The sequence below is a fragment of the Chaetodon auriga genome, chromosome 7 (assembly GCF_051107435.1).
Source record: "Chaetodon auriga isolate fChaAug3 chromosome 7, fChaAug3.hap1, whole genome shotgun sequence".
Lineage (NCBI taxonomy): Eukaryota > Metazoa > Chordata > Actinopteri > Chaetodontiformes > Chaetodontidae > Chaetodon > Chaetodon auriga.
In genome coordinates this window covers 14,126,820-14,150,948 of record NC_135080.1, presented here as the reverse complement: position 1 = coordinate 14,150,948, position 24,129 = coordinate 14,126,820, and the positions used below count along the sequence as shown (strand labels likewise).

Below are 24,129 nucleotides of genomic sequence, written 5' to 3'. Positions count from 1 at the left end.
GTCTCTAACTCCCATTAAAGGACGAACTATTCTACACCAGAAATGTCTCGCAGAATATAGTGAGACTCATTCTACAGCCAGTATGCAAGAAGTATGTCATACTTGACACAAATTACAGCATCTAGGTTAGTGCAGTATGGCGCATGAGACAAATGCTAAAAACGAAACACCACAACCCTTTTGTCAAAATTTATGGACGTTTATTGTGAATTTTTACTTCCTTCACTTTTGGTGACACACACGTACACAAATACTTGTCTGGGGCATTCAAAACAAGGCTTAAAAGCCAGACGAGTGTCTAAACGTTTGCCCTCTGTCAGCTTAGAGAAAGGAGAGCTGTGGAAAGCCCACTTGTTCCCATACAAACATCAGAGACAGAAGTTGTCCAGTAGACTCGCTAACAAAAACACAGCTAGTTTAGATCTGTTTGTCCATCATGCTGTAACTTTTCAAACATAACAAATTACAAACAAGCAAACAAAAAAGAGCAAAAGATCTCCAGAAATCCTTTAAAGGCCTTTAATGCCTTCGGTCACTACATGATTTAGATGGTTATTTATAACATTCAGTCATAAGAGTTTTCCACATTTGATTTATACTTCTACTCATTAATGATGGAAACATGAACACAGTGTGCTGGACTGTACTTTTTCAGGCAGTTAAGTAGGATTTTAAAAGTGTTTCCCTGCTTGTAATTCCCCAATTGCCTCCTCATAGGGAGATCTCAACCCTCAGGAGTCCTGTGTTTGCTTAACAGGCAACTGGCAGACATTGAAAATTGATGGTATGGAATGTCACATCTACCAGAGGAGAGCGGCAATAAGCGCAGGACTTTGCATTTTTACCAAGGTAGCTTGAGGTATTGGATCAGAGTTTTGTTGTCAAGCATTGGTTGATACTTGTTGGTTTCAGTGTACATGACTTGTTCTTCTTGGTGAGGTTACTGCGGAGGTCTTGCCCAGCCAGGAAGTAAAGGATGGGGTCCACACAGCTGTTGGCGCTGGCGAAAGGTCGGGTCACCTTGTAGGCCACGCTGGAGGCCTCCAGCACATTACAGCTGATCTGATGAACATATACAAATATGATAAACTGAGATTTGAAATCATTTTAACACATGTATCATTAAAAAAGTGTGTTTGTCCTCACCTGTGCTGGATTGACCTGCCTTAGGTATCTAAAGGAGTAGTACAGACTCCTCGTGAGGTGGAATGGGAGGAAGCAGAGCATGAACACTGCCAGCACGATGATTATCATCTTCACTGATTTCTGCTTGGAACGGTGGCCTGCCAGGCCCCCCATCTTGCCCTCAGCTCCCCCTTCAGACCCCCAGTCAGGCTCTAAAAGCTTCCGCACCATGAGGCCATAGCACACCATCACCACCATGAAGGGCACAGCAAACATGAGAACTGACACGACCGAGCTGTACACCAGGAAGTCGTCAAACAGCTCTGGGCTGGTGGTGTCGTAGCAGATCCGCTCAGTGTCCACATCCCTGGCGTGGGAGAAACAGATTTCGCCTGTTTAGGTTTATTAAATGGTGCTGCTGTGTTGTTTGGCACTGAACCGCAGAGAAAGAGATAGGAGTGATGAAAGAGAGGAAATAAAATGGAAATTTGTTAGCTTGCAGCTTGGTTGTTCACTGAAGTGTGTCCCATTAAGGCATCCTAAGATAAGGTACTTGGCAAAACTGGCACACCACAAAAATCAATAGTCCACAGTTAAACACACTTTCAATACAATGAAGAAGGATATTAAGTTAGAACGGGAGGAATTAAGGGAGAGAGAAAGAAAGAAAGAAAGAAAAAGAAAGAAAGAAAGAAAGAAAGAAAGAAAGAAAGAGAAAGAAAGACGGACAGACAGAAAGAATGCAAATTTCAGTCACCTAGTTCTTGAGAAGTAGAGGACAGGTGCCTGGCAGAATAAAACACAGGCCCACACGGCCACAGATACCAGTCTGGCCCGACGAGCGCTGACCCAGTAGAGGGAGCGGACCGGATGGCAGATGCCAATGAACCGATGCAGACTGATACAGCACAGGAACAGAATGGAACCTGCCAGAGGGATAAACATTTAATATGCCCCTTTTCACTGTATGTAACAGTTTGATGCCATATTTGCACTATATCACATATTAAACTCTGTTTTGCTGTATTGTATGGGTCTCTCTGTAGAGAACTGTACCGTATAAGTTGGCATAAAACAGGAAGCGTATGACTTTGCAGAACGGTTCGCTGAAGGGCCAGTCGTTCTCATCTGCATAGTAATAGATGAGGAAGGGCAGAGTCAGGATGTAGAGAGTGTCACACATCGTCAGGTTGAACATGTAGATAGTGGAGGGCTTCCAGCGCTTTGTGCGGAACACAATCACATACAACGCTGTGGCGTTGAGCGCCAGGCCGATTACAAACACCAGGGCATAGCTGACAGGAAGGAGAACAAATTTAAAATCTTCTTGAAATTCACAGTAGAAGGCACTGATATTGATTGAGTCGGTCTTGTTGTCAAAGGTGGCCATCTTGGTTGTGAGAACGCCTGAAGAAAAGACAAGCAGAGGGTAGAGATCATTATGCTGCATTTTAATCCAGAAGCACTTTACCTATCTAACCATGAAGAAGTTATCATACGCACATTAATAGGCCGTGTGATAGGGCGTGTGGAGACACAGGAAATGGGTATGACTGTGAGAGAGTGGCATCAACTTATATTACGTTTTAAGATAGCCCAAGTCATTCACTTTGGCATGCCTCAGCAGCGCAGTGCAGTATAAGTCATGACATCCTCAAGCATAATTGACCAGCCCATTGCGCAATCAAATTTACTTCATCCAGTATATAGCTTGACTCATCCCATTTCAAAGTCGTGCATTTCAGAGAAAGTAAATCATTTTAAGGCTGACTTCCTTTAATTGCCTCTCTCTTTCTGAGTGGGTGGTTGAGTAAATGAGAGAAGAATTGTGAGGGATAGAGGGAAGAGGATACTTAACCGGTGGCACCCATTTCAAATCATAACTGATTACCATGCTATCCTAAATCCTTTTTCCTGTGGATTAAATGAACAAGTTTGTGAGCAAATATAAAAATATGTGGGTTTTACGGCTAAATTATAGGGTAGTATTATATATGTGTGCAGCAAGATGTACTTTTCCACCACCTGGCACAACAGGTTTACTTAACACAACATCATGACATCATAACACCATGTCTTAGCAGATTATTGAAATACTTATCGGCCTTACCCTTTCTGCCTCTCCTTTCTCCTCCCCCAAAGACAAAAAAATCGTCCTTAACACATTGGAGCTGCAGAGGAGTCTAACAAAGATTCGCACAGGCTTGTGTGGTAACAACTTTTTGCAAAACTTTAAGTGCAGCTGTGTTCTCATGCAGAAAAACAGCACTCATTTTGGCACTTTGCATGTCAAAGTTTTCCAAAAGCTCCTGGCGGCGAAATGAAGAGACAGAGGAATAACTTTTTAACTCAGACCAGACCTTGTTTTTAGATCGTGTTCAAACCTTTCTTTCTGCTTTACTCGCTGGCATGCATGCTGCATGTCGTGTCTCACAGTCCATTTTTCTCTTACGCTACAAATCTGTCTGTTTACCAGACAAACTCAAGTTCAAACCACGTAAATTTGTGACGCCTTAAAAACTGAAATGCAAATTTGACAGTAACAAGCCGGACTTACTTGCCTCTCAGTTGAAAGATGAGTAAACCTACAGCCCTCTCTTATTTCTGCTTTCTCTGACATTATGTCCTCTGTATCAAAACCAGTGCCTCTTGCTCACTCTGCACCCTTTGCTCTCTGCTTTTTTTTCTCTTCAAAACAGCTGCAGGTTAAATTTAACAGATAACAGACCTAAGACAGAGCGGCCCCTTTTGTAGCCCCCCAAATTCTTCTGACCTGCTGTGCGCATGCCATATAAAACTGAGCACAACTTACAATTCAGCTGTAAAGTCGCCTGTGTTATTTCTCATTAAATTGTACTAAAGCCCCCTTCCCCATGCACTAAACCCCTAAAAAGTATGAAATTACTCACTGTATGAACGCTATCGACTTTCAAGAACTGTCCTGCATTGACCATCCCACTGTATGTAATGTATCCTCATTCTCCCGAGTAGTAGATACAGTGTGTATCTGAATGTGTTGTTTATGGCTGGACGTGTTCTTAAGATACTTGAGGGTGAAAAACCTGTGGAGGTGTGTTCCTGCCTGACAAGCTGTAGCCTGTATACAGTGCGTCAGCAGTTAGGCCTGAGGCTGTTGGTCTGGCTGTCAGTCAAACGGACAGTGACTAGGACAAGACTATCACCATGTGTGTATATATATATATATATATATATATATTTTTTTTTTTTCAGATTTGTAAACTCAGAAAGACAATTAAAAAGACATGAATCCTACTGAGACATGCAGTTATTGCTATGATAAATGTGGGCCAACATAATTACCAACAATCTCTTTTCTTTGTAATCTAATTGTTTTCTTTAGCTTTTGTACAATTAGCTATTATTTCCATTTTCACCATCAGTTCAAAGATAGAAGGCCTTCTGAGGACGGGTAAATCGGAATATAAATACATAGCTACAAGCGTAAAGATATTAGAGATCTGCTGCCACGCAATCAAACATATAAATACGTCGCTCTTTGTGTCGACAGCCATGATGACAATGTGAACCTTAAAACACCAATACACAAAGAGTATCTCAGATCACCCATGATTTCTCACATTTCAGGAAAGTGTGCCATGAGTTGAAACTAATTGTTAATCTATGCTCCTTTTTGCACTTTCAGCTGAAGTAGTTGAGTTTTTACCATAAAATGTCTTACCTCAGTATGGCCAAAGAAAAACAGATGTTCCTAAGAGGAATCATAAACCAAAAGCATCCTGGCAGGAGCCTAACAAATACAATATGATCCAGCAATGACTGTCAGCCATTTTCTTCTCTGCCACTGGCAGAAAGTTATGTGTGTGGGTGTTAATAGATGTGTTTGTTTTCTCTGAATGTGAGTGTGTGCGTGCGCATGTGTTTGAAAATATGTGTGTCTCAGTTTGAATGTTATACTGAGAGGAAAGGTGCGAAAGAGCACTTAATGTCTTACCTGCTCCAGAAACTCTGTGTATTAATGATTACACAGCCCTTAACCTTAACCTTGACCATGGCACGTAGGAGGCATGCAGTAAAATACTTTTTTGGAAGACACTGTGTCTCCAGAACTTGCCACTCATATAACAATAAGCTGCAGTGTGGCATCAGTGGCACCAGCAAAGTGAGCAGAAGTATTTCTAGGCCACAATAACACTGACTGCATTTCTTCCCATCAGTTACAAGTAAGTTTTAACCGTGAGAGGTTTGGCCAATCTCGGGTTTTGACTTCACGGGGGCTGACGTAGTGGGCTGGTGAGACCTAATATAAGTATATGTATTTGTACTTTTAGTTTCCCCAGTGTGCTTCATCATTTTATCATCTCCTGGTTAATTTTAAACCAATCAACCACACTTAGCATGTAAACATATGTTTACAGACTGCACAAATGCATGCAAGCGCTTAATCTACTGCTGCTGTTGCCAACTTATTACAAGGCATTCAGGCGCCCTCCATTATAAAGTGTTCCTTGTTCACTCAGCACCCACTTCCAATGTACCCAGTGACTCTGTTTCATCTTGCCTACTTTCTGGTACCTTGTGGATTTTTTATTTATTTATTTATTTTTTAAGTACACAATAGCCTACTATAAACAATTTTGAAGTACAATTTTATTTCATGTTTCAGTGTTTATTTTGATGTGTGTCTAGATTAATTTCAGCTGGAAGCAGATGAACTGTTGAAAATAATTAATATTTTTTTATTTTTGTTATTATTATCATTATTAACAATCCACGCGTCTAAGATTTGGTAGGTAATGTTTGGTTTGTTTCATTTTCCATCTCTCTCTCTTTTTTGGAAATAGTGTTTTTCCTGCTCCTCCGCGATCGATTTTTCCTTGATCGACTGCGGTTTCTTGTTGCTATGCAGGTCTGCGGGACGCAGCCTCCTGTCAGCGTCAGACCTTTCTCCTTGAGCAGGCGGGGGGCAGCTCGGAAAAACCCCGACCCTCAGTGGACAAATGGTGCCATTTTGTACTTATCGTCCCTCTTGCCCCTTTATTTGATTTGAAACACCTCTGCGCGAGTGTTAATCGAGGTTACCGTCGACGGCAGAACAAAAAGGATGCCTCTCTGCTCCCAGTGTTTTTCGTCTCAGACCGGGTGCCATTTTGGTCTTCGCCACTTTGGGGAGCCGTTGAGCTGAGCTACTGAAGGGGTTCCCCGTTAACATACCCCCATCCCTTCCCTCTGCTTTTTCCTCTCCGCCTGTCTGCTCTCCTGCTTCACAACACAGTACAGTGTGCACTAGTAATCTCGTAGTGGCAGCAACCAACACAAGTGTGTCCAGTCTGCTCGTAGCTTCAGTTTCTGCTCTGTATAAACCAGCCATTTATCATCAATCATGGCCGCCGGAGTACAAATTTAACTCCCGTGTTTCCTCCCTGTCGTCTGGAAGGGAGGATTTTTGTTTGAGGAAACAAAATATTAGTCCCACACTGATTTGGATTTCCTCTTGGAATTACAATACATCTCACAAGGGAAATACCATTCATGTCAATACTCCAAAATGCAGCCGCCGCCGAGGAAGGTGAGTGATTTCCAGAGTCCGTTATGTTTTAGCTGGGCTGTCCAGACAATGACAGATAACAGCGTAGTAACCTTAGCGGTGGATGTTGTGTTTTACCGACCACGCAGACCGTGTCTGATGTTGTAGGCTTAAGGGAAATTAAAGGGGTGAAAAGACATTTGCTAGCCAACATTAGCAGAGTTTGCTAGCTAGGTTAGTCGGTAACCTGGTGACATTAATGCATCTGTCCAGCCGTTATAGCGTGAGCCGTCAAACGTCAGATAACGTTAGCTAGGTGGGCTAACATGAAACGTTTAATACCAAGCACCATGTTAGAAAGCCAATATTATATCGTGGTTGTTCTTTTAATACGTGCTGTGGTAGCAATAACTTTAAAAGAAATGTACAATGGCATTTGCACGTTAACTTGTGGCACGTTGCCGTTGTGGCCACAAACGCTTCAGTAATTAATACAGTCCAGACGTTAATGTCAGTATAGTGTAGCACTGGTGTTTTTTCGCTCATTGATATTTCGTAAAACTGTGACAACAGTCGCCCAGACAGCATAACAAAAGCGGTCGTTTCTCCACATGGTGATGCTTCTTGTCTGAAGGGAAGACCTTCAGTCTGTCCAGGGTCACATCATTTCATCAAAGCCTGAGCTGACAAAAGCTACACACACACACACACACACACACACACACACACACACACACACACACGAGACATGCCTGCAGAGCCATGCCTGATCTGAGGTATTGATTCTGTATGGGCTGAGAAAAGACTACAGTCCCCTGTAGCTTGGTACCCAGAGGGTGTGAGACTGTGTGTGCGTGAGGGTGTGTTGAAGTTGCTTGTTCATTGCTTTCTATGAGTTTGTGTGTTGTCCTGAAATAGATGCATGAGAACCAATTACCCTGCTGTGAACCTCTGCACAGTTTCTCTTAATTACCACATATTCCCCCAGTGCCATTTGTGCTCTGGTCTCTACACACAGACAGGTCCTGAACATGTCATATCATGTCTGTAAAACACACACACACACACACACACACACACACACACACACTTGAACAGGTCCCTTTGTCATTGAGGCTGTAGAGACCTCTAGGGATGTCTTGCTCCACTGTATGTGATCTATTACAGTCATATTTATTTTCTTAGATCCCATCTGCCGGCTGTCAGCATCTCTCCCATTCAATTTGTTGTGCAAATACTTCCACAAATACAACAGAATTTTCAAGATACTGACGCGTTAACCCCTGCCAATGTGGCTGGCACACTCGGCGCACTCAGCCCGCAGCACCACAGCCAGAGTGTATCACTATTTGGCTGTTGGATACTAATAATTTATCTCTTGGTGCGACATACAGCTCCTTGAGTGTTTTGTCTGTCTCTCACCACATCTGCTTACAGCCTGAGCTCGTTTGACTCTCATATATTAGTTTTATGTGGCTTAAATTAAAGATGGCACTTAATGAGGTTGAAAAAAGGCAGCATATTGCTCCACAAATACTATGAAATACTATCTGTCTCTCTATCTTTGTATCCATCTAATTCTGTGAGAAAATCTGAGGCTTTGGTTCAACTCTATAATAAGCCATATTTTGTGGAGTTGTATTGATTTACTATACATTTTTAGATGCTCCTCTTAGAGTTGAAAAATGAATCTAATCTATCAAATTGCTGACATTGCCATAGTCTTTCCATACCAAATGTACTTATTTCTCAATTTTTAATAAAAGTCTGGAAGAAGAAATATTATATTTATCTCACAATCAATGGCATCTTGCAGGAAGTTCAACCATTGAATCAGCTAACAGCTAGTATTTTGGAGTATTATTGTAAGTGAACAATCTCTAGAAGGCAAACATTATCAGACATTTGTTACTGAGACAAAGCTAATATCTTGATATAGATTTATATCTCCCAACCCCTGTTGCTGTTTTGTTACCTTTTCATACATACAATTGGGGATATATACGTCAGAAGCGCTGTAAAATACATGCATGATGTTTGGGTTACATAACAGGGACCACTTTCTTAGCGGTACAGACCTGCAGCTGAGCTCTTTTCTTCAAACATGGCCTTTAACATGCTGAATATTGTTTACTCTGCCTTATGATTGATATCTCCATATCCCATCTATCCCACTGGCGCATTCACCTTCTTCAGACTGACTGTCTCTCTTTCTCAGTCTCGCCATCGTTGCTTCTCTGCATTCTTTCTTTCTCACTTACTCACCCGTCATGTTCATCCCCACTCTTCCTCTCATTTTGTCTCCCCATCTCTCTGTCACCCTTTGCCCTTCCCCTTTGCGCCATCTCTCCGACGAGTTTCCAATGAGTGATAGAAGGTGAAATCAAGTGAGGTAATTTTGCCCTGATAATGAAATGCACCACTCCCGCCTTATCTTCAAAGACACAGCACATGAAAGAAAGGAGCTCTGCTGTTTGTGTGTGTGTGTGTGTGTGTGTGTGTGTGTTTGTGTGTTTGTGTGTGCGTGTGCGCGAGTGTGTGTCAGTATGGTGTGTTTTATGTTGTTGATTGTTTTGTCTAGAACAGTCATGAATTTGCCCACTGTTACTCTGGTGAATAGATGATGGAATTCACCCGACAATACACAATGACCATCACAGTGACTCTATGTGTTGGCAGGAGTGTGTGTGTGTGTGTGTGTGTGTGTGTGTGTGTGTGTGTGTGTGCGCTTGTTTGTGTGCATATTAATAGTGAGCTCTCTGTTTTTGCACAAGGCTGTGTGACTGAGAGCAGATTGTAGCCCCTGTTCTGACCACCCAGATGAAATTGTGTATGAGGGCATACAGGTAACATCTTTTTCTAGTGCACATGGAGTCTCTCTGTTCAGAGTTGCTGGTCGAGTGTCTTCAGTCACTCCTAATTCCAAAAAGCATCCTCCAGCCTCTCCAAAAGTCTGACAAAACCTGAACACTGCTCGTTATGTTGATGGATTGCGGATGGGAGTGTGTGTAAGTGCGTCCTCCTTTCAGGTGACTCTCAAGCTGAGCACACTGACATGTGATTGGCAAGTAGATTGACTGATGGGGGTCAAAATAGGCCACAGTGACTCAGGAGAACTTGAGTTGTAACCCATTTGTACAATCCAGAATCCATGTTACTGTAGATTCAGTAAACTTGTATAATGTGTATAATTATAAATTGAGTATATTTGACTTATGGACTGTTTGTTTGATTTGAGGATGTCACCTTGGATCCTCAAAACTTGGAGTCCATAGTCATTATTTTTTGAAAGAAAATAAATATTAGTTGTAGTCCAAATGGACGGTGCTACTGTGCTTGTGACATTGGTGTGTGACTTTTGGCAATTTCATGCAACATTTAATCTAACAAGGAGTGGGTGATATGGCCACTGAGGAAAGAAATCATTATTAATTATTAATGTTTACATGACTTTCAGGCAGGTAGAGGCATTGGTAGCTCACTGAACTCTTTTAACACCAGGAAAAGACAATATTTTAGCTCTACTGTGACAAAGCCAAATCCTCAGATAATATCGAGTTTTATATCCCACTGTTGATATTGTCAGTATGGAAGAATCAATGATTTGTTGTAGAGTCTGTTGGTGATTGTGAGATAAAAAGCACACATGCACAGCAGACGGATGAATAAATGTCAAATCCTTTACTGTCGTATCTTTCTTGTTTCCTCCAGGTCAAAGTGACACAGGAGCTGAAAAACACACACACGGAGCAGATGACAAGACTGCACTTTAAACACCAGACCGAATGTGACCTGCTGGAAGACATGAGGTATGGACACATCTGTATCACGTGCATCTACTAACAGTTCTCTTCCGCTGCCAAAGAACTGAGGAATACACTCACCAACTGCCAGATGATTTTAAATCTAGTCATCATTGCTGACTGCGATGTGCACGCAATGCACACATGGACACTGCCATGCGCAAAAAGAAAGGAGGAAACCGCTAATGAGTGAGGGAGGAGTGGCATGGCAAAGAAAAAGAGGAGGAGGAGTATTGTCATATTCCAGTTTTTTGAGAAGGACAAAGGGTTGGGAGAATGACGAAGGAATTTCCTGCTGCCCTTTCCTTCCTCAGACTCTCTTACTTTCTTGCTCTCTTTCTTCTTTTCCAGATTTCACTCTGTATCTCCTTCTGCCATCTTTTCCTTCTCCCTCGGTTCCATTTTTTTCCATCTCTTTTGCTCTGACAATCTTTTTGTCTGTTTCCATATCTCTCTCTTTCATTTTGGCTCAGCTCTGTTTACTCATGACGTGTGCGAGTCTGGCAGTTTTCCCTTTTGGATTTGGCAATGGGAGGAAACCCTGGTTCCTTCACACGCTCTCATTTTCTGTGTTGACTAAGCATTGATTATTTATGACAGCAAACTCTCTAATACTGTTGCCTCTCTGCCTCCATCCCTGTCTTCCTCCCCGTTTCTCATTTTCACACTTTTCACCTCTCTTCTCCCTCTGTCACTTCCATCTCGCTCCTCTCGCTTTCTCCCCCTCTCACTCTTGGGGGCAGCTCCAGCTGTTTGAGAACAGATTGCCTTGTTGCTGGTGGGTTTTGGAGAGCGAACAAGGCCCTGGTCACACTTGTGGGAGAGAGGGAGAGCCAGTTTAGCATATGCAACCACAATGTGTTAGTTCTTTCAGTCACTCAGGGATGGGGCTACATGCCACTGGGTAAAGATCTTGAAATTGGCTTTGTCATCCTCGTGGTTGAAAAGCGCTTCCTGCAGTGTTTTCTCAGTACGTTCCACTAGCCTTTAATGTTTTGTAATTATTTCTGATGAAACATTCTTGTGGTGCTAAAATCAGGAGCAGCAGGGAGGTGCAGTGATTAGGGAGACTGCCTTTTTATCAGGAGGCCTGGACTCAAGCCCCTGCAGCAACAGGCATCTGCTTTTTTCGATGTGTCTGTGACTAAGACACGCTAGTTTTTCTGTCAGTGGTGTGGTGTTCGTCAGGCTTCATTGTTGTGAAATTCACATCAGCAGCAAGATGGCTGTTCAGTACACACTGACTGACTTGGACCACCGTTGCTGTTGTCAGAACCAGCAGAGCAGTACCTGAGGTGCTACAAGGCAACAACTGGCCAAACTGTCAACTGTCGTCACCAATACCTCTGAAATGACCGATCTGTTCTAGTTTGTACCAGAAGAAAATGTGTATTTGTGTTGTATTTTGTTCATGCCCTCTAAAACTTCATAGAGACATAGTTAAACAGGAAAGCTTTGCCTTATTGACACACCAAACTCCAGCTCTTGTAACAAATGTGTCCCTAACTGGACAGATTGTAATGTTAATAGTGCAGCAGGGATTTCCACAGGAAGCAGCAATTATTGACCTGTCCCCATCCAGGGTCAGAATGCAGAGTTTCTAACTGCAATTACGCCTGCAAATAGTCAGTGAATGCACTGCAGCAGGAAGCTAGCCAGTTGGTGAACACTGGGACAATTGTAGTATTGCTAATTAGTATACATACTGTATATTGTCCCTGTAAAAACATAGTTTTGATGGATCTGGACTAAAACATGACCCTTGAAATTGTTTGGGTAAACTTGTAGACCTGTAAAATAGCTGGACCCCACAGGTTGAGGAAAGTGTGGCCATATAATGAAACACATACACGGTGGCAGACACACATTTTCCTGCACAAAGCCTACAGTAGATTTTAACTCTTAAATCCCAAAATCTGCTCTGAGGTTATTTACCCTAATTAATCCACAGGCTGGTTTTAATCAACACACACACTCAAACACACATGCACATAGACAAGTTCCTTGCTGCAGTGCATTCAGCCTGTGTCCCTACCGATGGTAAAAGGTAAAAGGGGAAGATAAAGGAACAAAGAATGAAAGAAAAAAGAAAGAGAGACAGACAAAAAGAAAGAAAGGGCCAGTGTATTTAATCCTGTGGGACTGCATTTAAGACGAACTCGTCTTAGGGGAGAGGATAAGAGAAAGAGAGAGAGGAGAAAACGATGGGGAGTTGGTGGACTCAGGGAGTCAACTTGGTGTCCTCAATCCAGCTAAATCCCCCATACCCTTATGTCTGCCTCAGCAGCTACACACACACACACACACACACACACACACACACACACACACACACACACACACACACACACACACTACCCAGTGCAAACCATAAAAATAGGCAAGTCTCACACATATTTGTATTCACCTTGTGAATACACTGGTCACACTGGCCTACCTTTCATACACCCACTTTCCCTTTCTTTTGCTGAATAAGAAATTCACCTTTATAATGGAGCTGTAACACATTTTCACTAGTTGTGTTGGTTTTATCTTTAGATTCGGATGATTAAATAAAAAAATTGCGAAAAGGCAGTGCTGTCTTCAAAATCTGTTCTCATGAATAGCAAGGTATGGTGAAGCTTATAACAATAAACCCCTCTGTGGTGACGGTATTTGTTTTGTTGTGAGAGAACCTTTGATGTCTGAGTTTCAAGGTTTGCCAAAGTCTAAATCAGGGGTGCCCAAACTTTTTCCCCTGGAGGGTCAAAACTGGAACTTAATGGTGGGCCACAGGCCAAACTCCTATTGTATTGTATTGTATTGTTAAGATGCAAAATGGTACGTGGATCCCAAGTTCCCTTAATTAACTGACTTCCTGCACTGTCACTCTGCCTGCTGTGCTCCGATTAGGAAAAATAATGAATAATTAAGGTTCGTACAGACTGTATTTAGAGAGCATTTTTACGTCACAAAATACATAAGTGGTGATTTATATTCTAATTTTTAGAATTTTTCCATAGAAAAATCTTGCGAACCTTGTGGTGGGCCAAGTTTTCCCCCACTTTGGGCAGCACTGGTCTAGACGGAGTGCTTTATGAAGAATCTACAAAGAGTATCATCAATTTTGGGAGATGGCAGTTGTGAGAAAACAAAGTGCCAGTTTTTGTAGCTGATGCCTGAACTGGACTGGACTAGAACTGGGGCCCTGCTGTGAGTTTAGCCCCTGCGTCTGTGTTTTGTGGTGCACATTTGCATGGGATAAATGAAATTTGTGTTTCACTCAAATTTATTAACCAAATCCTAGGAATTATCTGCAGATATCATTAAAACCTAATGGGTCTCCATGCTGAGTAGCTAGATGAGCCTCCGCAGTTTGAGCCCAAAATGCTATCAAAGTCCGCATTAATGTGTTTCACTGCAGCCTCCATAATTTAGAAAGAGGACTCATTGTGGAAAAAGACCCAAATTAATGCAATGCTGATTCACACCCTCGTAATATAATTAGGTGGCCTTGAAATGACTCTGCAGACAACCTCTGCCTTTATTCAAAATCACAGGAAGACCCCAGGTAAAACCAGACCCCGGGGGGATAAGATGACAGGGAGGATGACAGCGTTCTTTCTGATTCGAAATGAGGCAAAGGTGATTCTTCAACCGTGACCAACTGAACCTTTTATTTATTTTACGAGGAAGATATATTTAAACGTGTCAGAGCCCAAGCAGAGAGCTGAGGCACCATTTGTCTACTGCTGTATGCCTTTAGGAAGCTCTTACACTACCTTAAACTGTATTATTGAAACAATGACAGTGATTTGCAGTTTGAAAATGTTTCTGTTTAAATAATAAAGGGCTGTGGTAGATACAAGGCAGTCACATATTAGATATTGCAAATATAAATCAAACCAAGCCACCCCATCTGTTACACAAATGTCCCACAAAGCAAAATGTTTACAGTATCTGGTGGGCTGAAACCCCAGAATAACACAGTATACACATCCTTACAGTTGAATGCAATGTAATGTAACAGTCCTGCAAGAATCCTGGCTTGATGATGCTTATGTTACTCAGTGTTAATTGAGACTATAATTGAGGCTGTAGTTTGTATTGCTGTTGTGGGATTTGAGCAGTGGCAACAGATACAATTTCCTCTGATTAATTAGCCATGGCAGAGCGCTGAGCAGTCAGTCAGTGTTGGAGCTTTATTCAGTGACAGATTTCAAGTGTTCTACGTCAGATTATCCTGAACTGTGACAAAGTGACCAACTTTCACTGAGATCTCTCTTCTGTCAAGACGTTTCATTAACCACAATAGTTTGCTGTGATGTTTTGGCCACAGTGCTTCTGTTAGACTGTGAGGGAGCATTTTCTGATATATCTTGGTCAGCTGTATCCATTTCTTATTCTGCAATAAAAATGTTTTGATCGAAGAATTCTCTTTTCCCTTGATGCCCTATTGCATAAAAGTCAAATCGCATGTTTGATTACAGCATAAGGTCTTTGAAACAGGTTGGAATATGGTGTCTTTCTTAACAAACTACATGATTCAAAATCCAAGCATGATCATGTTGTTTTAGCTTAGCTTACTAAGTACCCAGGGATGTTTTCTAGTTTTCTAGCATTTTAACAGGCCTAAGCAAAAAATAGAAGTGGTGGTATGGGTTTGTATAAAACAAATGCATTCAATGCTATCACACAGTCCATTAAAGAATGAACTGTTGTGGGAGCTCTGAAACATCTAACATCTATTGCGGCCTTTTCATTTTGTCGCTTGCAACATATCAATTGTATTGTATTCTGTAATGAAATGAAATAGGGAACGTTTTTGTCCAAATGCCTGCTTGCTCCCGGAGTGCAAAAAATTGCAGCAAATCTGCTCTATTATGTCTTGTGGTGATCACGCAGTGTGAAAACATGACCACCCTCCTCCGCCTCTGTCTCTGTCAGTGACTCATGTTGCTTATCCTGTTGTCACTGATCTCAGACCGCGTCCTGTAAACCATTGATCTCAGCTGTTTTCCCACGTTCCCACTCATTCCCCCTCTCTCTGCCTTTACACACACATACAGTACATACACTTAGAGTCCACTCTCAAGCACTTAAGTATTTCCTGTCAGACACACACTCATCTGGGCATCTTCTTTCTCCCTTTTATCTTCATGCACAGCTGATGCTGACACTGCTTTTTGACTCATGCACCATACAAACACACACACACAGGATCGGCAGACAGAGTGGCGGGTTAGGGAGAGAGAGATGAGGGAGGAGAGAAGGAGAGGCCAAGGAAGCAGAGTGCAGAAGAGGAAGGGAGACACAAATGTGGAGGTGGAGGGAGGGTATGGAGAGGTTTTACAGATAAATAGAAATGTGGGCAGAACAAATGAATGGAGTGAGGAAAGCAAGTATAAGGAGTGCAGCGACACAGACAAGCATCTTAGCAGAAGTGCAGGATATGTACAGAAGTATATACCCTTACTACACTAACACAGCAGATCTCTCACTCACATAGAAACAAGCATAGTGGAAATAGGTGTCCATACCTACATACTATATTAGGTCCCTGCTGCAGTATAACCACGGTAGCATGAAAAACCTTTACATGTCCAAAGATCCTAGTGCGGATGTGTGTTTGTCTGTGTGGGTCTGTGTGTGCACTGGTGTTGACTTCTACTCTATGTTCCTGTGACCTTTACCAGTACACAAGTGTACTGTAGAACGAAAGTACTAGAGCAGAATGTGTCGGAGAGACAGCATATAAGGGATTACAGACACTAATATTATTAAATATATATTCCTAATTTGAAATATTTTCAAATTCATTGTTTTCCTATACTCATACCTCTACTCACATCTTCTACTGAAATTGAATCTCCTCAGTTGGGATATTGTGACAGTTGCAGCCCACTTTTTCACAGTTTTTGTGCATGTTTCATCATACAGATGAAATCCTCCAGATTGCCTTTGTTGGAGATGAGTCAGGTTTGTAAAGAGCAAGCTGTTTGAACACCATCGTCATGTTTTCTCATGGCAGCGGCTGCATCATGTCAGCAGGCGCTGTGGCTTAGTTGGTTAAAGCGCCTGTCTAGTAAACAGGAGATCCTGGGTTCGAATCCCAGCAGTGCCTTTTCTAGGGTTAGCACAAGTGTTGTATCATAATGTGGAAGAACAAAACTCCAGTGGTGAATGAAGTATCCTGTACTTCCTTCACACTCCATGCCAGTGCCTTGATACAAAACATTTGCCCTTTGCTCACTGTGCAGGTGTAAGTGTTTGTACTCAAAGACTGTTTTCTCTTTGATGCATTTGAGTTTATTTCAAAATGTGCATGTGATACAAAGCATAGCCCCTTTCAGTGTGTCTGCCTGGCATAGCTAAAGGATATAACAGCTAAGCTACCTTTATCTTTGGATTTAGCTGAGTTTGTAAGCTATAGGCTTAATCACAAACCTGGTAGCCCCATCCAACTGATGACATCTCGCCATGCAATACTTTTCCTGGCGAGATCGTGCTATCAGTCTCTACCTCCCCTGCTTGCGTGTGTCACTTCTGTCTATGTCACGCACATCTCATTGATTGCATTTCGAAAGGTCAACGGCAACGTTGATATGTTTTGAACTTTGTGTGCCGCACTAGGTGGCATTTCGAGCAATGCGCCATACCAAGTGCAGCGCTTCAGCGTGGTAACGCAAACACCACTCTCACTGCTGAACTTTAGTGTATCTGGGGGCTACGAGATTGCTGGTTCCAGCTTCTTTAAATGTGAGAATTTGGTGCTTCACTTGTTTTCTAACATTATACGTAGAGTATCTTTGGGGTTTGGAATGTGCAATTCCATCAAATAAGCAATTTGATCATTGTTTTCTAAATTGGTCCTGTGGGGCTCTGTAGGGCTCCATGGCTTAGCTTGTTCAAGAGCCTGTCTCAGATTGGGAGATCCTGGGTTTTAATCCCAGCACTACCGTTTCTATAGTCAACACTGGATTGTGGATCAAGGGCAGGTAAATGTGAAGTACCGTCCTCTCACTGACAAATACTGAGACATTCTGTCCACACTGGATAGAATGGAAAAAATACAAGTCATATCCACACTCACTTGTACATGTGTCTAATTTAAAACTAGTCAAGAGATGCTTGAAATGAACAGGTACAACGGCAATAATATTTGACTTATGATTAAATATGTAGCCTCATGTTGGGGATGTAATGTTATATCTGACAAAGTGTGAAGGCATATAGACACCTGGTCCTGTAATGTCAACGTCCCAGTCTAGGATTTGTCAGCCAAATTAAAATCACATGAACTGAATTTTTTTTTTTTTTTCCACATTCCACTCAGTAAACAATGTGCTTGCTTAGTTACTATTAGACCTTCAAAAGGATCGCTTCACGTTGCCTTTCTTGTCTTTAGTGTTCGGCACCATGCAAAAACGTATTCCTCAATTCTCTGAATCTCTTTTTGCATTTGATTGCACAACAGCTCTTTAAAGTCTCTGTCATGTTTAGTGTGGCTCCAGCAGTAGGGATCAGTTATCATCACTGTGAAGGGCAGTGAATTGTCATTGAACCACATGACAAATGAAACTCCCTGAAGGTGTTGTACGGTTGTACCAGCTACAGTGTGGCTTCAGGTACATAAGACAAATAAAGTTGGGTGGTAAAAGCTTTTTAAATGTCAAGGTCAGAGCAAATTATCTACACAATTAATGTCTGGCATCTTAAAAAACTTAAATGTTTAAATGCCTGTGCCACAGTCACTGTCTTGGAGAATATAACTCAAAGCCGTGGGACCTATAACTATATTACTGCTCATAAAAGCTACATCAGCTACTTAAAATGCACATATTCACACATCATCAAAAACCCTATACTTATGTGTTAATTTAGGCTGACAGTGATGTGACACCACACCCTGACATTAATCCTAAATATTCTTATCTAATTTTTGAGCTCTCACTTTTAAGTTCTAGACTTTTTCCATGCTAGATATAGCACTATTATAAACCACATTTTTCTTTGTGTTGCACAATGCACCAGGCCATTGACATAGATAGATTATAGGATCGGCATTCACACTGATTTTGATTTAGGCTTATTTTGCCAGTAAACAGGAAATCTTGAATTTGAATCCCAACGTTGCCTTTTCTACCATCAGCACAATTCTAATATCAATGTCATATCAGGGTATTTTATCAATTGTGGATTAGGTACCAAATCATGCATTATCCTTTAGAAGTCTAAAGATGATGTCTCTGTGCAGCCTGTTAAAGACATTTTCAGTTTGGTTTAAAAAGAAGTAATCACTAAACCAATGAATCTCCTGAATCTCCTATGGGACTCTAGGTATGGTTAATGGTAGGCAAACAAAACCATTTGGTTAAGGTGATGCAACTTAAAGCACCTGGTTATGTGCCTCCGTCACTGTCATACAGACGTGAGGGGAATTTTTTTTCCCCCAGTGCATTGCAGCTAGGGCCTGTCACACTGATTGAATTAGAGATTGGCCTCTACTGAACTGTCAATGGGGGAATTACGTTTTAAACAGTAATTTCATCTGTTACACATGCCCATACTTTTATGTAGACAGTAAGAGAGCTAATAATATTTGTTACAGCATAATTCAGCGCTCAGAGGCAGTGGTGAGATGTGATGCAGGGGATTTCTATCCGTGTGCCCTTGTTGGTGGCGCTGTGGCTCAGTTGGTCAAAGCGCCTGTGTAGTAGACAGGAGAACCTGGGAATACTGTCTTGAAGAATAAAGCTCACGATTGATTGGCTGGCCTAAAGGCATTTTATGCATAAATTTTTTACGTATGCTTTCAGTCTTCTTCTTCTCCTCATATATTATCTCACAATACACATGTTCACACATACTAAAATCTTTGTTTCTTTTGTAGTCTAGTGTCAAAGTAAAGGTTGGGTGAGCAAAAGTTAGCATGTAAGATTGACCGTCCCTCTTGTTCCCTGTGATCTCCCCTCTGTTCCCCTTATCCTGTGCACAAGCACTAATGCCACCTGTTGCTGATTGGCTGGCGTAGTGCTACATGCTTGGTCCAAGCCACTTTGTTATCTTTTTACAGAGCCAAGACTGTGCAAAAAACAGATTTTTTTCCTGTGTACACACAGAACAGATAGCCAGTGGACCGTGAGGACAGTCTTTCTCCAGAATGACTTATCCCACATTTAACCAAGATATCCTCTGATATTGGATGATATTGTATGAGTTCCTTTTGCTTTTAAATGCGTCAGGCGCGGAAAGAGGACATGATAATCAGTCAGCAGTCTAAATACTGATCATAATCTTGAGATGTTTGGGAATGAGATGACAGCAATGCCAGCAAGCACTTAAAGCTCTTGTCTATCACGTGAGATGTCCTGGGTTTGAAATCCCAGCAGTACCCTTTCTATGGTCAGCACAAGTTCCTTACCACATACAAGGAAGTACTGTCCAATGTTGGGTTAAGTACAGGAACATTTGAAAGGATCTTCAATCTGCCTTATTGCCCTGCCAAACTCAAAGAAATTAAGGGGTTTCACTTATCAAGCAAAAATGCTAAACATCTGCGTGTTTCAACTCCTTAATATATTTGGTTCAGGTGTATATTGCTTTTTCTGCCCTTTCATTGACTAAATTATGAATGAAATGTTCAAGCAATCATAATTGACAGATTTATCAATTGTAAAAATAATTGTAAGTTGTAGATCTGCTTGTGTTTATATAGATTTTAACTAAAATGCACTTTTTACATTGTCTTTCCAATCATTTACTGAGATTGCTGACAGAAACATTGTACTCTGGTTGGCCAATACAGGGCGCTGTGGCTTAGTTGGTTAAAGCGCCTGTCTAGTAAACAGGAGATCCTGGGTTCAAATCCCAGCAGTGCCTTTTCTGCAAGTCAGTTTCACCTGTGGAAATTGTGGATCAGGCATTTCCAGTCCTCAACTTCCAGGTACTGTTCAGGAATTGGGACCGAAGTCAAGGTATCGATACCCAGTACTGGTATCGCAGATTTTTGGATGATATCCATCTGCACTTCGGCTGTCAGTCCTAACAGTTCTGGGGACTCCCTGGTGAGCTCCCCAATAACTAGGAACCTTCAAGAACTTTTTTTTTTTCTGTTGGCATTCGCACTGCCAATAGGAACGCTGAGGTCACATAAACCAGCTGCCGGTTGGCATAGCAACATCACATCTACGACATACAACCAACTTTACTGTGCGTATTTTGTACTTTCTTTACTTTCCTTTATGGCTCTAATTATGAGCTGTTGTTCACACAGCCAACATTTCAGATTGGTTTTTAGAAATGGCGGTTGCCACTGTTGCATTGGCCCATGTGTTCAACCAATCAACAGACTCTCACGTCTGGGCCAGTCACTGTACACTTACATCATTCAAGGTTCCTGTTGTGCTGGGAGAGTACCTTCTCTGAAGTACAAACTCAAAATGGCACTGAGAGAATTACAATTGTTCTCAGTTCCTGCAGTGCGGACACAATATAAAAAAAAAACTGTTCTCAGACCTTTGAATGTGTGTATGTGTCTTCATAGGTGTAAGTGGTCAGTTGCAGTCAATGCTAAGGTATCCTCAATCTTACTGTTCCCATCTGAATATAAGTGAGATCAAAGGGTTTTGAAATGGGAGAGAGTGTGATGTAGTGACGTAGTTGGTTAGAATGCCTGTCTAGTAAACAGGAGTTTAAATCCCAGCAGTTTCTTCACACCTGGAAGGCAAAGTGCTGTTCTCAGATGTCGCCCTGAATTTACAGTAGAGATGCTCCTAGAAACGCAATTCTTCCCTGTTGTCTGTCTGTCTGCAGGACATGATCCGTAACTGCAATGCATGACCTTCATTTATCCTTAGGATAAGAATATGCTTACTAGACAACTCTGGAACACAGACTACTCAGCGCTTTGACTTGAGAATAATATTCTAAGTTCAGTAGTTCTATTTTTAGTACAACAAGTGATCATATCCAGCCTTTGCTAAAGTGTTGTCATCGTTTACTCAGACAACCTGGCTTGGATGGTCAGTAAACCCCTCTTTTATCTCACTGATCGGGTACAGATGTTGCAAAGCTGAGCTGCTCGGTAGTCCTTGTGGTTTTATGCATATCATTTTTGTTTGCAAAGGGGACATTGGAGGCACATGAAGGCTGATTATGACTGAAACATGGTTTATGTTGTTGAGTTGAAAGAAGGTGCAGTGGATTAGTTAATAAAATGTTTCTATGTAAAGATATCAGTAAATGATAATTAGCGTGTGAAATATTTTTGTTGCTCACCGGACGATCCATACACAATGAGAGGGCTGTGATTGTCAGGGCTTTTTATTACAGCAAGTTGATACTGACATGAAGAACAAAAACGGCTGTCACTGCCAATCTACTTTAGTTTGGAATGGAGCACAGACATCTGTCCAACAGCAAGAGAAAAGAGATCTTTAATGCCCTGAGTCAAGAGACAGTTTTCAGATACACACTAATGTCTGTGATCACCATGTGTCATGTTGCAAAGTAGTGTGACTTTGTTCAGATCATTTTGATGTGAGAGATCACATTAATGTTGGGGATTATACAGAATTATTCTTATCTGGCATGTTAATGTAACTATTATGAATTTAATCCCCAAATTCTTTTCTGGTGAAAAGCATTCATAGATTTAGAAATATTGAGCAGTTCAGAAAGACACATACCATTTAACTTCATAGACATCACATGAGCAGTTGGTTGTGAGACTTTTTCCACATGGCGTTCTTGCCGCTTTGTGTTGATCTTCACAAAAGAACTGCCCCGTGTGAGGCTCGAACTCACGACCTTCAGATTATGAGACTGACGCGCTGCCTACTGCGCCAACGAGGCCTGCAAGCTTGCCTGAGCATGTGTGCAGTGGACTGAAGGGTGGGGGTGGAAGAGTGTGTGAGCAGGGGACAGAGCATGTGGTATTTCAGCTGACATGCACAGGGAGGTGGAGTTAAACACTAAACACGTGCTCCAGCCTTTTGCAGTAGATCATTGACAGTGGGAATTATTGCAGCTTTGTATGTGCCTCTCTGTGCAGGATTTAAAAGACTGGTTCAGTCATTAAGAATTTCTCATGTCTCTTTTTAGCTATGAAATCCAGATATCTAAAGATCCTCTGTTTAGAGAACAGACGGAACACAGCAGGCTTAACACAAAATGATGCCTTGGGAAACATTTGACAAGAAGCACTGCCCTATTTGTTTGGGCTGTAATTAGCATAGAGAGATTTGGCAGTAATTATGCTGTCTACACTTACAGTTAGTGTTGTCTTCCTTTCTGTGTCTTCCCCCACTGTTTCCCACTGCTCAATTGTAACTGTTAAGTTCCCTCACATAGTCTGTTGTAGTTTATTTTAAACATCATTGGTTGGTGACTTGAAGCTACAATAAATTTTAGTACAACAATAAAAACAATTTAATTTATTATCACATACACGTTGGATATATCCTTGGGCTAAATATATTCCATGCTGTTTTGTTGGGATCTGGTAGGGCAGGTTTGGTTATTAGCAGAAAATAAGTACAGTCATTGATACCAATAACTGCGTTAATGTTAAAAAGATTCTAAATATTAACTAATAATAATGAGGCACCACCCTCAGGGGAACAATAACCAAACAGTAGATACAGTCTCAGAAGGAGTTGTTCACTTAAAATGCCAATGTTTAAAATACTATTTTACACTTATTAGGTGAACAGTGAAGGGTTGAATCAGAGCACTGACCCCCACAACCTGTTGTTACCACAAGACATGCACAAATAATCACACACAACTGGCCTTTAAATGTACCTACTTCACCTACTTCTATGTATATGATAGTTTTTTTTTATATATATTTTTACCAGTCTTTCTTCAGGTTTGTTGTCCTTGTTTTAGCCATGTGTCTATTTTTATCTTTCTCTTCATCATTCTTGGAACTGTGTTTCCACTGTATTCTATGGCTGAGCTCAGTTCGACTTGACATACTTTTGGCACCGGACACTTTTCTCGATTTTGTTTTCCACTGCAGCTGGTAACTCCTCTGTGTAGGTGGGATTCTTAGCTAATCGTCATAGTGACGCCTGGTCAAACTGCCATTTCATCGTCTTCAATGTGACACCCAGGACCAATGATATTCTTTCCTTTTGAGAGCCTTTCATCTGCAACCAAACAGAGGAATGATGCGCAAACAAACTGACAATTGCCACTTTTTAATATCCGTGTCAACTGAGAGATGCAGTTTTCAGTCAGTGTGTAGGATGTCTGTGTCGTGCAAGTGATCACTGAGGTGACAATGATTAATCTCTGATTAATCAGTGGGCTGCAGTGTTTTCACTTCATTGTTTAGCCAATGGAAACCACCCCAAAAAATGTTCCAAGCAAATCGAGTCATGCTGAGCCGAGCCATACCATGCAGTGAAAATTTGGGGACATTGACAGCAACTTAAAACTGTAATCAAATTCCTTGTATGCATACACATACTTTGCCAATAAAGCCGATTCTGATAATAATCAATAACAGCAAACCTAATCACTGTCTTGTATCTCCCAATTCAAGTTATACAAGTCTGCCCAGTCTTCTATGTTTCAATTCCTGTATAACACAGTTTTCAGAATTGACAAAAAAAAAATTCTGACAACCCTGGTCTAAACCCTCTTAACAAGCCCTGAACGAGTGATTGAAATGGGAGTGCCGAAGTGAGTTAGTGACTCCTAAAC

The 24,129-nt window shown here is 41.5% G+C and overlaps 2 protein-coding genes and 3 non-coding genes across 8 annotated transcripts in view; 3 read left to right on the top strand and 2 right to left on the bottom strand.

Annotated features, from left to right (window-relative positions):
• Nucleotides 1–182: 182 nt before the first annotated feature.
• p2ry2.1 (purinergic receptor P2Y2, tandem duplicate 1) lies at nucleotides 183–8,997 on the bottom strand. Of its 3 annotated transcripts, none has more exons than XM_076734883.1 (5): nucleotides 8,897–8,997; nucleotides 2,182–2,532; nucleotides 1,883–2,051; nucleotides 1,147–1,492; nucleotides 183–1,062 (listed from the first exon to the last, which is right to left on the bottom strand). In XM_076734883.1, exons 1-5 carry the CDS (start codon nucleotides 8,925–8,927, stop codon nucleotides 868–870), a joined length of 1,092 nt encoding a protein of 363 aa, XP_076590998.1. In that variant the 5' UTR covers nucleotides 8,928–8,997; the 3' UTR covers nucleotides 183–867. The 3 variants fall into 3 exon arrangements, with proteins under 3 accessions (XP_076590998.1, XP_076590999.1, XP_076590997.1); XM_076734884.1 differs by lacking the exon at nucleotides 8,897–8,997 and adding an exon at nucleotides 4,035–4,112 and having other exon boundaries at nucleotides 187–1,062; XM_076734882.1 differs by lacking the exon at nucleotides 8,897–8,997 and having other exon boundaries at nucleotides 187–1,062; nucleotides 2,182–2,698.
• Nucleotides 6,376–24,129, top strand: part of fchsd2 (FCH and double SH3 domains 2) — a 64,525-nt gene continuing 46,771 nt past the window's right edge. For both annotated transcript variants that reach the window (XM_076734881.1, XM_076734880.1), the window contains exons 1-2: nucleotides 6,376–6,673; nucleotides 10,343–10,440. In XM_076734881.1, coding sequence (XP_076590996.1) covers nucleotides 6,653–6,673; nucleotides 10,343–10,440 — 119 coding nt within the window. In that variant the 5' untranslated portion in view covers nucleotides 6,376–6,652. The remainder of the gene's footprint in view (nucleotides 6,674–10,342; nucleotides 10,441–24,129) is intronic.
• On the top strand, nucleotides 16,464–16,537 carry trnat-agu (transfer RNA threonine (anticodon AGU)). Its single transcript has one exon. It is a non-coding gene; the product is annotated as a tRNA-Thr (tRNA).
• trnat-agu (transfer RNA threonine (anticodon AGU)) lies at nucleotides 20,222–20,295 on the top strand. Its single transcript has one exon. It is a non-coding gene; the product is annotated as a tRNA-Thr (tRNA).
• Nucleotides 22,197–22,269, bottom strand: trnam-cau (transfer RNA methionine (anticodon CAU)). Its single transcript has one exon. It is a non-coding gene; the product is annotated as a tRNA-Met (tRNA).

What these genes read in the sequence shown, in the direction of transcription:
- p2ry2.1 (XM_076734882.1), bottom strand. Translation starts at nt 2,575, where the DNA reads ATGCAGCATAATGATCTCTACCCTCTGCTTGTCTTTTCTTCAGGCGTT. An exon ending in GTTTTATGCCAACTTATACG is followed by an intron (nt 2,052 to 2,181) that starts GTACAGTTCTCT and finishes TCCCTCTGGCAG; the next exon opens with GTTCCATTCTGTTCCTGTGC. An exon ending in GGCAGGTCAATCCAGCACAG is followed by an intron (nt 1,063 to 1,146) that starts GTGAGGACAAAC and finishes TATGTTCATCAG; the next exon opens with ATCAGCTGTAATGTGCTGGA.